Below are 12,623 nucleotides of genomic sequence, written 5' to 3'. Positions count from 1 at the left end.
AAAGTGGGTATAGTTGATGCTAACATTGACCTAATAAAGCAACCTGGCACATTCGCCTGCAGTTTATAAATATTTTCATGCTGGTCAAGTGAGAGAGAGAGAGAGATAATGACAGAAATACAGACAGAAAGACAAGTGTCTCTGAGTTAAGAGCTGCTGTCTACATTTGCTTGCTAAACAGCATACAGTACTGTGGAGTCCTTAACCAACTGCTCTTGTCACTCCCCCTCCTCTCCCCTCAGCGCCCACACCGTTGGTTGCCCTCCTGTGGATCACATACCAGCAGCCGAACAACTGTCAGTGGTAATGGTGGTTCGGGTCCTAAACCTAAATCAGGTCTGAACTTGAGCCCATCTTGTCTCTTTCCCTTTTTCTAACTCCCACTCTTCCTCCTCAAATACAGAGGTTCACATCTCACTCTTTTTCTTACCCTCTCTCAGTCTCTCTCGGTCTCTCTTTCAACCTTTCACACGGCCTCTCTCGGTCTCGGTCTCTCTAGAGATGTTTTTCCATTTCCTCTTCACTGTTAAAGCAACTCTTTTCTAAGACCCTTCGTTCTTAAAATAAAACTGACCTAAAGTGACCCTTTCTGCATTCCAGAGGATCCCTGTTTCTGTCACAGTGGAGTTCTCTGTAAGATCTGTGAAGGTGGAAAGGAGAAAATGATTAAAGAGAGAGTGAAATATATATTTTACAGTGCAATCCTATCCCTGCTCTAGTCTGCCAGTAGTGTCACATGCTTTTTTTCAGATTGTTTACTTGTACTGGTTTAGTCTGTCTAAGCTCTCACACACCCCCTCCCTGCCTTCAGCCCTCCCATTTTCTCACCAAGAACCAAAGCTGAGACACGGCAACAGTGCACCAAAGCAGGCAATCGCTGAAAATCGGGTGAACTTTTTTGTCCATATTGTTTTTCTCAAGGTCCACTCTCTCAGGACAAATGTGAGTACCCGATGATTTCAGAACCTTTAGGGTCAGAGAGGACTAGCTATTTGGGTCAGACAGGGGCTGGGTTTGGGGGGGGGGGGGGGTATTTAGACCCTTGGGAAGGTGAGAGGGGTATCTAGACTTCTAATACAGAATGTGCAGTCAGAGACTTCTACAAACAGACAAAAATGTTTTTAAAGGCATGAGCATTGGTACTATTCCTCGTCAGGCTGTTGAGAGAGGACAAATGGTTGTATTAATGGTATGCAATACTGTATTTGGATACAAATAATTGTAATCTCTCTCAATGCCTTTTGAAATGATGCATTAGGCTATTAGACGACCAATGCCCTATGTGTTAACTCAATTCTCCACAAGTTTCATTTGTAAACATTTGTGCTTTAAAAGACAGACGCAACTTCATATTTGTAGAACAAATCACACTGTACTCCTTGATAAAAATATGTCTGCACAAATGATTTTGCATAAATGTCTCAAAGTGTGTCTCATAAATGTGTAATGGTCCGTGTCTGTTTGTCTGTCCGTCTGTGTGTGGAGGTCATTTAGACGCTGCTGATGTTGACCAACTGCCAGTTTCCAAAAATGTTCCTGGCTGGTGTGTGTGTGTGTGTGTGTGTATGTGTGTGTGTGTGTGTGTTGGAGAGAGCGAGAGAGAGAGAAAGAAAGAGAGACACAGACAGACAGACAGACAGACAGACAGACAGACAGACAGACAGACAGACAGACAGACAGAGAGTATTACTCTTGCAATACAAACAAATCTCCTAAATTAGCTGGTATTCCCAGCCTTTCTGAATCCTCCCCTGGTTTTAGTTTAGTGTAAGACTGGAGTGTAATTAAGTGCGCTTTCCCATATCCCCTGTATGATCCAGATCCTGGACCGTTCGGTACCCTGATCCGCGCTATAAAGCATATATGAAACGTAAACTAATCCTGGACATTGCCTGGGCTGTGGATCCAAGATTTAGGACCAGGGTAGCAGGTAATGTTACCCGCAACACGTGTCGTGAACTTTTAAAATACAAAGATGCAACACGAGCGATATTCGTTATTTTCTGTTGGTCATTAAACTTTTGTTAGCCAGTTAACTTTAGGTAGACATACTATTAAATAGCTAAAAATACCAAAAAAGTGTTCAAATAAGGGCAAAGGTGCGACGTGGACTGTATGTGAAATGGAGACCACATTGGAGATCTGGGGAGATGAGAGTATCAAGGCAGAATTGTCAAAGAAACGGATGGGAAACATTTGCGAATGTATGGGAGCAAAAGGCTATTTAAGCAATGCAGACCAGTGTAGGACAAAGATTTTTGTTCAATTTCACGCAATGAACAGTTCGTCATTTGAAATGGACGATTCCTTCCCCAGTGGTAAATTGACAGTAGGCTATGCATAGCAATGGTACACTGTAAGTTAACGTGCGCTAGCTAGCAAAACATTATAACAACGTTAGGCCAAGTAACATTAGCCTGTGATTAGTCCACTGATGATGCACACCTCCATTACACTACTGTACATAGGCTATGCAACGCAATGATACACTGTTGAAATGGCAATGGTGCATAGCAATGATGCACTGTAAGTTTCCAGTAGCTAGCTAATAAACAAATAACATTAGGCCGTGTACGTTAGGATAGGCTTTGAGCAGTCCCATTGATGATGCACAAGTCCATTGGATTACTTAAATATTTTGTTTTTCTAAAACATAAAAAACAAGACTAAGCCAATTCAATATTTTGTTCATTTAATTAAATACATTTATTTTTTTGCAAAGCCTAGACATTCTGTTTTTGCTTGTTAAAATACTGCTTCGTGGTGTTAATACTGCTTCGTGGTGTTAATACTGCTTCGTGGTGTTAATACTGCTTCATCGTGTTAATACTGCTTCGTGGTGTTAATACTGCTTCGTGGTGTTAATACTGCTTCGTGGTGTTAATACGGCTTCGTGGTGTTAATACGGCTTCGTGGTGTTAATACTGCTTCGTGGTGTTAATACTGCTTCATTGTGTTAATACTGCTTCGTGGTGTTAATACTGCTTCGTGGTGTTAATACTGCTTCGTGGTGTTAATACTGCTTCGTGGTGTTAATACTGCTTCGTGGTGTTAATACTGCTTTGTGGTGTTAATACTGCTTCATCGTGTTAATACTGCTTCGTGGTGTTAATACTGCTTCGTGGTGTTAATACTGCTTCGTGGTGTTAATACTGCTTCGTGGTGTTAATACTGCTTCGTGGTGTTAATACTGCTTCGTGGTGTTAATACTGCTTCGTGGTGTTAATACTGCTTCATCGTGTTAATACTGCTTCGTGGTGTTAATACTGCTTCGTGGTGTTAATACTGCTTTGTGGTGTTAATACTGCTTCGTGGTGTTAATACTGCTTTGTGGTGTTAATACTGCTTCGTGGTGTTAATACGGCTTCGTGGTGTTAATACTGCTTCATCGTGTTAATACTGCTTCGTGGTGTTAATACTGCTTCGTAGTGTTAATACTGCTTCGTGGTGTTAATACTGCTTCGTGGTGTTAATACTGCTTCGTGGTGTTAATACTGCTTCGTGGTGTTAATACTGCTTCGTGGTGTTAATACTGCTTCGTGGTGTTAATACTGCTTCATCGTGTTAATACTGCTTCGTGGTGTTAATACTGCTTCGTGGTGTTAATACTGCTTCGTGGTGTTAATACTGCTTCGTGGTGTTAATACTGCTTCGTGGTGTTAATACTGCTTCATCGTGTTAATACTGCTTCGTGGTGTTAATACTGCTTCGTGGTGTTAATACTGCTTCGTGGTGTTAATACTGCTTCGTGGTGTTAATACTGCTTCATCGTGTTAATACTGCTTCGTGGTGTTAATATTGCTTCGTGGTGTTAATACGGCTTCGTGGTGTTAATACTGCTTCGTGGTGTTAATACTGCTTCGTGGTGTTAATACTGCTTCATCGTGTTAATACTGCTTCGTCGTGTTAATACTGCTTCGTCGTGTTAATACTGCTTCGTGGTGTTAATACTGCTTCGTGGTGTTAATACTGCTTCGTGGTGTTAATACTGCTTCGTCGTGTTAATACTGCTTCGTCGTGTTAATACTGCTTCATCGTGTTAATACTGCTTCGTGGTGTTAATACTGCTTCATCGTGTTAATACTGCTTCGTGGTGTTAATACTGCTTCGTGGTGTTAATACTGCTTCGTCGTGTTAATACTGCTTCGTCGTGTTAATACTGCTTCATCGTGTTAATACTGCTTCGTGGTGTTAATACTGCTTCATCGTGTTAATACTGCTTCGTGGTGTTAATACTGCTTCATCGTGTTAATACTGCTTCATCGTGTTAATACTGCTTCATCGTGTTAATACTGCTTCGTCGTGTTAATACTGCTTCATCGTGTTAATACTGCTTCGTGGTGTTAATACTGCTTCGTGGTGTTTTATACTGCTTCGTGGTGTTAATACTGCTTCGTGGTGTTAATACTGCTTCATCGTGTTAATACTGCTTCATCGTGTTAATACTGCTTCGTCGTGTTAATACTGCTTCATCGTGTTAATACTGCTTCATCATGTTAATACTGCTTCGTCGTGTTAATACTGCTTCATCGTGTTAATACTGCTTCATCGTGTTAATACTGCTTCATCGTGTTAATACTGCTTCGTGGTGTTAATACTGCTTCATCGTGTTAATACTGCTTCGTGGTGTTAATACTGCTTCATCGTGTTAATACTGCTTCATCGTGTTAATACTGCTTCATCGTGTTAATACTGCTTCGTGGTGTTAATACTGCTTCATCGTGTTAATACTGCTTCGTGGTGTTAATACTGCTTCATCGTGTTAATACTGCTTCGTGGTGTTAATACGGCTTCGTGGTGTTAATACTGCTTCGTGGTGTTAATACTGCTTCGTGGTGTTAATACTGCTTCGTGGTGTTAATACTGCTTCGTGGTGTTAATACTGCTTCGTGGTGTTAATACTGCTTCGTGGTGTTTTATACTGCTTCATCGTGTTAATACTGCTTCGTCGTGTTAATACTGCTTCATTGTGTTTAAACTGCTTCATCGTTCTATTGGTTAGTTTTGCTTGTCATAACAATAAACTACAGTAACTGATGCTCTCCATGTTCTATTTTAAAACCTGGCAAAGTATGAGACACTTTTATCTTCAACATCACAGCTCAGACATGAGATGGATGTGGCAGGGACTACAGACAATTACGGATTACAAAGGGGAAAACCAGCCACGTCGCGGACATCGACATCATGCTCCCAGACAAGCTAAACACCTTCTTTGTCCTGCTTTGAGGATAACACAGCCACCGACGCGGGCCACTCCAGAGGACTGTGGGCTCTCCTTCTCTGGCATACATGAGAAGGACGTTTAAACGTGTTAACCCTCGCAAGACTGCCGACCCAGACGGCATCCCTAGCCGCATCCTCAGATCATGCGCAGACCAGCTGGCTGGTGTGTTTACGGACATATCCAATCTTTCCCTATCCCAGTCTGCTGTCCCCACTTGCTTCAAGATGTCCACAATTGTTCCTGTACCCAAGAAAGCAAAGGTAACGGAACTACATGACTATCGCCCCATAGCACTCACTTCTGTCATCATGAAGTGCTTTGAGAGACTAGTTAAGGATCATATCACCTCTACCTCACCTGCCACCCTAGACCCACTCCAATTTGCATACCGCCCCAATAGATCCACAGACAAGAGGAATACCTACAGTTGAAGTCGGACATTTACATACACCTTACCCAAATACATTTAAACTCAGTTTTTCACAATTCTTGACAATTCTGCCCACAAATCTTCTATAGGATTGAGGTCAGGGCTTTGTGATGGCCACTCCACTACCTTGACTTTGTTGTCCTTAAGCCATTTTTCCACAACTTTGGAAGTATGCTTGCGGTCATTGTCCATTTGGAAGACCCATTTGCGACCAAGCTTTAACTTCCTGACTGATGTCTTGAGATGTTGCTTCAATATATCCACATAATTTTTCTTTCTCATGATGCCATCTATTTTGTGAAGTGCACCAGTCCCTCCTGCAGCAAAGCACCCCCACAGCATAATGCTGCCACCCCTGTGCTTCACGGTTGGGATGGTGTTCTTTGGCTTGCAAGCCTGCCCCTTTTTCCTCCAAACATAACGATGGTCTTTATGGCCAAACAGTTGTATTTTTGTTTCATCAGACCAGAGGACATTTCTCCAAAAAGTATGATCTTTGTCCCCATGTGCAGTTGCAAACCATAGTCTGGCTTTTTTATGGCGGTTTTGGAGCAGTGGCTTCTTTCTTGCTGAGCGGCCTTTCAGGTTATATCGATATAGGACTCATTTTACTGTGGATATAGATACTTTTGTGCCTGTTTCCTCCAGCATCTTCACAAGGTCCTTTGCTGTTGTTTTGGGATTGATTTGCACTTTTCGCACCAAAGTACGTTCATCTCTAGGAGACAGAACGCGGTCCTTCCTAAGCGGTATGACGGCTGCATGGTCCCATGGTTTTTATACTTGCATACTGTTGTTTGTACAGAAGAACGTGGTACCTTCAGGCGTTTGGAAATTGCTCCAAAGGATGAACCAGACTTGTGGAGGTCTATAAATGTTTTTCTGAAGTCTTGGCTGATTTCTTTTGATTTTTCCATGATGTCAAGCAAAGAGGCAGTGAGTTTGAAGGTAGGTCTTGAAATACATCCACAGGTACACCTCCAATTGACTCAAATTATGTCAATTAGCCTATCAGAAGCTTCTAAAGCCATGACATCATTTTCTGGAATTTTCCAAGCTGTTTTGAAGGCACAGTCAACTTAGTGTATGTTAACTTCTGACCCACTGGAATTGTGATACAGTGAATTATACGCGAAATAATCTATCTGTAAACAATTGTTGGAAAAATTACTTGTGTCATGCACAAAGTAGATGTCCTAACCAACATGCCAAAACTATAGTTTGTTAACAAGAAAGCTGTGGAGTGTTTGAAAAACAAGTTTTAATGACTCCAACCTAAGTGTATGTAAACTTCCGACTTCAACTGTACGTCAGAATGCTGTTCATTCACTATAGCTCAGCATTCAACACCATAGTACCCTCATTGGTCATCATTAAGCTCGGGGCCCTGGGTCTGAACCCCGCCCTGTGCAACTGGGTCCTGGACTTCCTGACGGGCCGCTCCCAGGTGGTGAAGGTAGGAAACAACATCTCCACTTTGCTGATCCTCAACACAGGGGCCCCACAAGGATGCGTGCTCAGCCCCCTCCAGTACTCCCTGTTCACCCATGACAGCGTGGCCACGCACGCCTCCAACTCAATCATCAAGTTTGCAGACGACACAACAGTAGCAAGCCTGATTACCAACAATGACGAGACAGCCTACAGGGAGGAGGTGAGGGCCCTAGGAGTGTGGTGCCAGAGCAAATTTAAGAACGGACCACTTCGCTAAGCTATGAATGACGTGAATAATCAAGTCCTCAAACATTGGGTAGTTAGTTAGAATAGCATAAAGTAAATATACTGGCAAGTTCAATGTACTAGTAGTCAACATACCCGGTATATACTGCTGTGATGTGGTTCGTAAACAAATTGTCTGCCAACATATCGTGTAACGTAACTTATTTTGAAAAGTCATTAGTTTATTACATTGCTCAACAGCTTCTTAACATTTGTCATAATTAGTTAAAGCAACAAATTTGTATCCACTCTCTTCGGTCTTCGGCTGCATAATTTCCGCCATTTTCTTCACATCTGAAAATGTTGTGAAGCCACGCCTATTTTCTGAAGAATTGCATTATGGGCCCTAAAAGCACGGAAATAGTGTCCATTGCTTGTATACTTTGTATTTTGGTGACTTTACTATGTCATCCGGGAACTTTTGTCATGCTAACTATATCCATACTATGACTAATAAGCATACTACAAACTCAATTTACGTCACATTTAAAGTTAGTGCAGCTAGTATGAGTATTCGAACACAGCTCTTGTGTGCCTATGCTACTATATCATAGCCTCTCTTTCGCAAAGTTACATGTTTGTTTTCTTTTTTGTAAACCCACATTAAAAAATACTACAGTTTACAATAGAATATTACAGCACTTACTATAGAATTCTGCAGTAAACTGTAGTACACTGTAGAATACTATACTACACACTATCCCTCAATCATGTGTAGTAATTACTATATAATGTTGTAATGTACTGTAGAATACAATAGTAAATACTACAGTATACTACATACCACAAAACACCACAGTAAATACTACAATAATGTTCACAAAAACACTACAGTCCGCAAAAACACTACAGTAATTACTATGGTATATACTACAGTATACAATTTGCATATACCCCGCCCACTCCTCTCCCCCATATCCCAATTTGTGTCACCCATAAGTGAGAAACCTACTGTACATGCCAAGTATAGACCATATATTGTGTTCCCTACAGGATACATTCAGACCTCAGTCTTATCTACCTACTTACAGGTTATGGAAAATGTGCTCTTTGAGTATTTTGTCCAGTAGGGTTCCTCAAGGACAAGCCCCCACTGCTATGTCAAAGACAATAAAACAAAAATGCAACAGTAATGTCCGCAAAAACACTACAGTAATTACTATAGTATATTTTTTCCTACCATGTTATTAACTTGTTTATTGTTTACTCCATGTGTAACTCTGTGTTGTTGTCTGTTCACACTGCTATGCTTTATCTTGGCCAGGTCGCAGTTGCAAATGAGAACTTGTTCTCAACTAGCCTACCTGGTTAAATAAAGGTGAAATAAAAAAATAAAAAAATATACTACCATTTTTTTTCTTACTAGAGTATTTAGACTGTAGTAAACTATAAATACTACACTATACTACATGTCCGTAAAACTACAGTAAAATACTACAGTATCCACTTGTTTTTGCGGACTACATTAGGATTTTTTCATGTGGGAATGTACCTCTTCAGAGTCATTGTATATTTTGTTTCATCCCTTGCTGCTGCTCTAATGGACTTCTTACCCCCCAAAAAACTACTTAAGTGGTACCTTAAAGTATTTTTACTGAAGTACATTACACCACTGCTAGAAACAAGGGGTAGCTTAACTAACCCTTTGGCTCAACTTACCCCACTCTCCCCTAGCGTAGTTACTTAGCCTAACTTGCTTTGCTTTGAAGTCCCTAAAGAAGCTAGGCTTTTTTCATCAACCTTTGTTTTTACGGCATTGCGCAGAGGATACGTTTTGGCTTATTGTTAAAGTACCTGGTCACTTTAAAATGAAAGAGGGAGCGTCCCCAGTGAGCAGAATTACATTGAAATGACCACTAAAAGACATATATGCTGAAAATACATTATTTTTTGTTACTTGTTTCTATGGACAAATTTCAACCACTCATACGTTACCTTTGATCTACTAGTCAATAAAGAAAGCCTTATGTTATATGTATTATTGCTCTTACCTGTCACATGCACTTATGTTAGCTTTTTCAAAAGCTTTACAACTGATAATGATCATGTTAAAATGTATTGCACCAACAGACAGAAAACAACAGCGCACTTCTCAGGAATGTAATGGTTTTGTTGTTGTTGTTGTTGTTGTGCTATGAGTGTAATATGTGGTTGTTTTATCTACATTTAGTTGAATGCACTGACTGTAAGTTGCTCTGGATAAGAGCGCCTGCTAAAACCCCAAAAATTTAAATGTAAAAAAAAAAATGAACACTTGGAAAGCACACTGGGTATTATTCTAAACAAGACACAGGTCTTGCTCCCCTGCTCAGACATTGCTGACGCATACCAGATCTTAAAACGTCTGAACCAATATAGACGTCTATGTTTCACAAGTTTGGACAACAGTAGAGTACAGCAGAGCAGGGGTTCCCAAACTTTTTTACTCAGGCCCCCCTTACGCACAGTTTGGGAACCAATGCAGTCAAGCACAGAGTGCATTACAGTAAAGTACACGATTTAGTTCAGAACATTAGAGTTTGAAATAAACATAGACTATCTATAATTGGTTCAGATTTGGACTTTAAAGAAAAGTAGAGTATAGTTCAGTACAGTAGGGTACAGTACAATAGAGAACATAATACTGTACTTTACTATGTTCTGTACTGTAATGTACTTTACTGTACTGAACTATACTCCACTTTTCTTTACTGTACTGTACTCTACCGTACCAAACTATACTCTACTTTTCTTTACTGTACTGTCCAAATCTGAACCAATTATAGATAGTCTATCTTTATTTCAAATGTTTTGTCCAGCCTGGACCGGATGTCTGTGGATGTTAAAATCAAGGCCGGTCTGGACCAAAAAATGACGTCTGTGGATGTTTAAATCAAGCTCAGGGCAGATGGACCAAATATCGTCGTCTTTTCAACGTCCATGGACAACAGCGTCAGACGGTGCTCACTGGGTCCGGATGGAATGATCAGTTATGTAGAGACATTTTGTTGAGGTATAAATCTTGTTCTGTCTCTATTCCTCACCTGTCAGATGCTTCGCCTGACAGCAGGACGAGTGGGGTGCTTGCTTTCCAGGCGCGCCGTGGTGGGACTGACCAACAGTGGTGCGAGGATGTCAAGCCATAGCCACAACGGTATTCTTTGACGTTGCACTGCATGCATAATTGTCTGTAGGAAAAAACATTTATTTTCAGTATAAATGTATCCATTTCTTTTTATCACAATACACATATCCTAGTTTGTTGTGTAAAACCAAATTTTATTCGAGCAAGTTGAATTTGAAATGGCATGGCCTACTGCGCCATTGCATGTATTATCAGCAGATGGCGCTGTTGGCTTTAAGTGGTGAATGGTTTTTACAAGCGCAAGGACCTGAGGTCTTACCACCCAGTGTAATGTCTACTTCTCTAACGTCTATAAACCTCTAAACCCCACCTTACAACTCCCTTTACCTCAGCCTCCCACTCACATAATCAATCATGTGTCCTATCGCTCCTGTACTGTAGAGGTATCTGACAAGGTGGACATGTCCCAGCCAATGTACTGGGATCGTCTGGACACTCCTCTGCCAGACAGAGAATGGATTGATGTCCTCGATTCTAAGGATAAGAGCCTGAAACAGAAGGAGAAGGGGCCATGGACTGCACTGTCCAAGGAGGAAAAAATCGCCTGTAATCCCCTCTCAATTCAATTAAAATAGCTTTATTGGCATGGGAAACATACTGAATGTTTACATTGCCAAAGCAAGTGGAATATGTACTGTCTCATTCCTTCTCATTTTACAGCTTTTCATCCTGCTACCCTTAATATTTCTCCTTCTCTGTCCCAGTGTACAGGCTGAAGTTCAACCACACCTACCCTGAGATGAAGAGGCCGTCCCATGAGTGGAAGACTGTGATTGGTGGGATGTTCATCTTCTTTGGCATCACTGGTCTGGTGGTGTTTTGGCAGGGCCACTATGGTAAGAATTCTCATGGTTGATTGCTAAACTTGATAGACTTCCTCGAGCCTGTATCACACATGTTCTATCCTCAAAGCTGCTGTTCTCTTTCTCCTTTGTGTCCCACAGTGTACCCACCTCAACCTCACACTTTTGGTGAGGAGTGGCAGGCTAAGCAGATCCAGAGGATGCTGGACATGCGGGTCAACCCAATTGAGGGCTTTTCTGCCAAGTGGGACTACAAGAACAAACAATGGAAGTAAATGAAGTAAGGGAATAGACGGGATACTGTACTGAAATGAGGAGCGGTTGGACTTGAGCCTCTGTTTAGCCAACAGCCTCTCCTTCCACCGTAGTGGCAAGCTACCCATCTGAATCCATCCCCATACTGTTTGAGTAAAAGATTACAAAAACGGTTTGCTTTCTTCTCTCTCCATCTATCTGAGAAAATGTGTCTTAACAATATGGGCTGCTTGTCCTAATTTCTGCTTTAGCATTTCCAGTGGTATTGTGTCTGGTTTAGCCCTAAAGGAAGTGAGTATTGCGGGTTATACAATTGCCTTGGTGGTCCCTGTGGTTCAGATACATAAAACACAGCCTAGTATACTTTTGTTTTATCCCATAACTGTGAAACACATTAAAGACATGCTCCGATACTTTGTCTTTAAAGACATGCTCCGGTACTTTGTCTTTAAAGACATGCTCCGGTACTTTGTCTTTAAAGACATGCACCGGTACTTTGTCTTTAAAGACATGCACCGATACGTTGGCTTTAAAGACATGCTCCGGTACTTTGTCTTTAAAGACATGCTCCGGTACTTTGGCTTTAAAAGACATGCACCGATACGTTGGCTTTAAAGACATGCTCTGGTACTTTGGCTACAAATAAGTATTTTTTTTAGACCTCCCACTTTGGACTGGATGTGTCAATGTGTAGTTCATACATGAATAATCTGAGCAACATTACTGTGTTACCACAATTAGCCATGAAATCCATAGTTTGAAAGACTGTTTTCTAGAAGCTGTGCTGCACCATATTCCCTACATTTCCTCCCATGTGGGCGAGCCCCCAAGAAATTAGAGTTTGAGCCAATGAGATTCAGCCCATCGCCATTTGTGACAGCTTGCGAGACTCACCCACAGCAGAGGGAGAGAGAGCAATGGCGTGGTGAACGTACAGTTGAAGTCGGAAGTTTACATACACCTTAGCCAAATACATTTAAACTCAGTTTTTCACAATTCCTGACATTTAATCCTAGTAAAAATTCCCTGTCTTAGGTCAGTTAGAATCACCACTAAATTTTAAGA

The 12,623-nt window shown here is 41.2% G+C and overlaps 1 protein-coding gene across 2 annotated transcripts; it reads left to right on the top strand.

Moving 5' to 3' along the window:
* Positions 1-319: 319 nt before the first annotated feature.
* LOC129861268 (cytochrome c oxidase subunit 4 isoform 2, mitochondrial-like) lies at positions 320-11,731 on the top strand. 2 transcript variants are annotated; one of them, XM_055932537.1, is made up of 6 exons: positions 320-336; positions 812-942; positions 10,407-10,509; positions 10,882-11,046; positions 11,205-11,336; positions 11,445-11,731. In XM_055932537.1, exons 3-6 carry the CDS (start codon positions 10,407-10,409, stop codon positions 11,576-11,578), a joined length of 534 nt encoding a protein of 177 aa, XP_055788512.1. In that variant the 5' UTR covers positions 320-336; positions 812-942; the 3' UTR covers positions 11,579-11,731. The 2 variants fall into 2 exon arrangements, with proteins under 2 accessions (XP_055788512.1, XP_055788513.1); XM_055932538.1 differs by lacking the exons at positions 320-336; positions 812-942 and adding an exon at positions 1,821-1,930.
* Positions 11,732-12,623: the final 892 nt, after the last annotated feature.

This window comes from Salvelinus fontinalis, chromosome 8 (genome assembly GCF_029448725.1).
Source record: "Salvelinus fontinalis isolate EN_2023a chromosome 8, ASM2944872v1, whole genome shotgun sequence".
Lineage (NCBI taxonomy): Eukaryota > Metazoa > Chordata > Actinopteri > Salmoniformes > Salmonidae > Salvelinus > Salvelinus fontinalis.
Note: the sequence above shows the minus strand (reverse complement) of the source record. Positions and strands in the feature narration are given on the sequence as shown.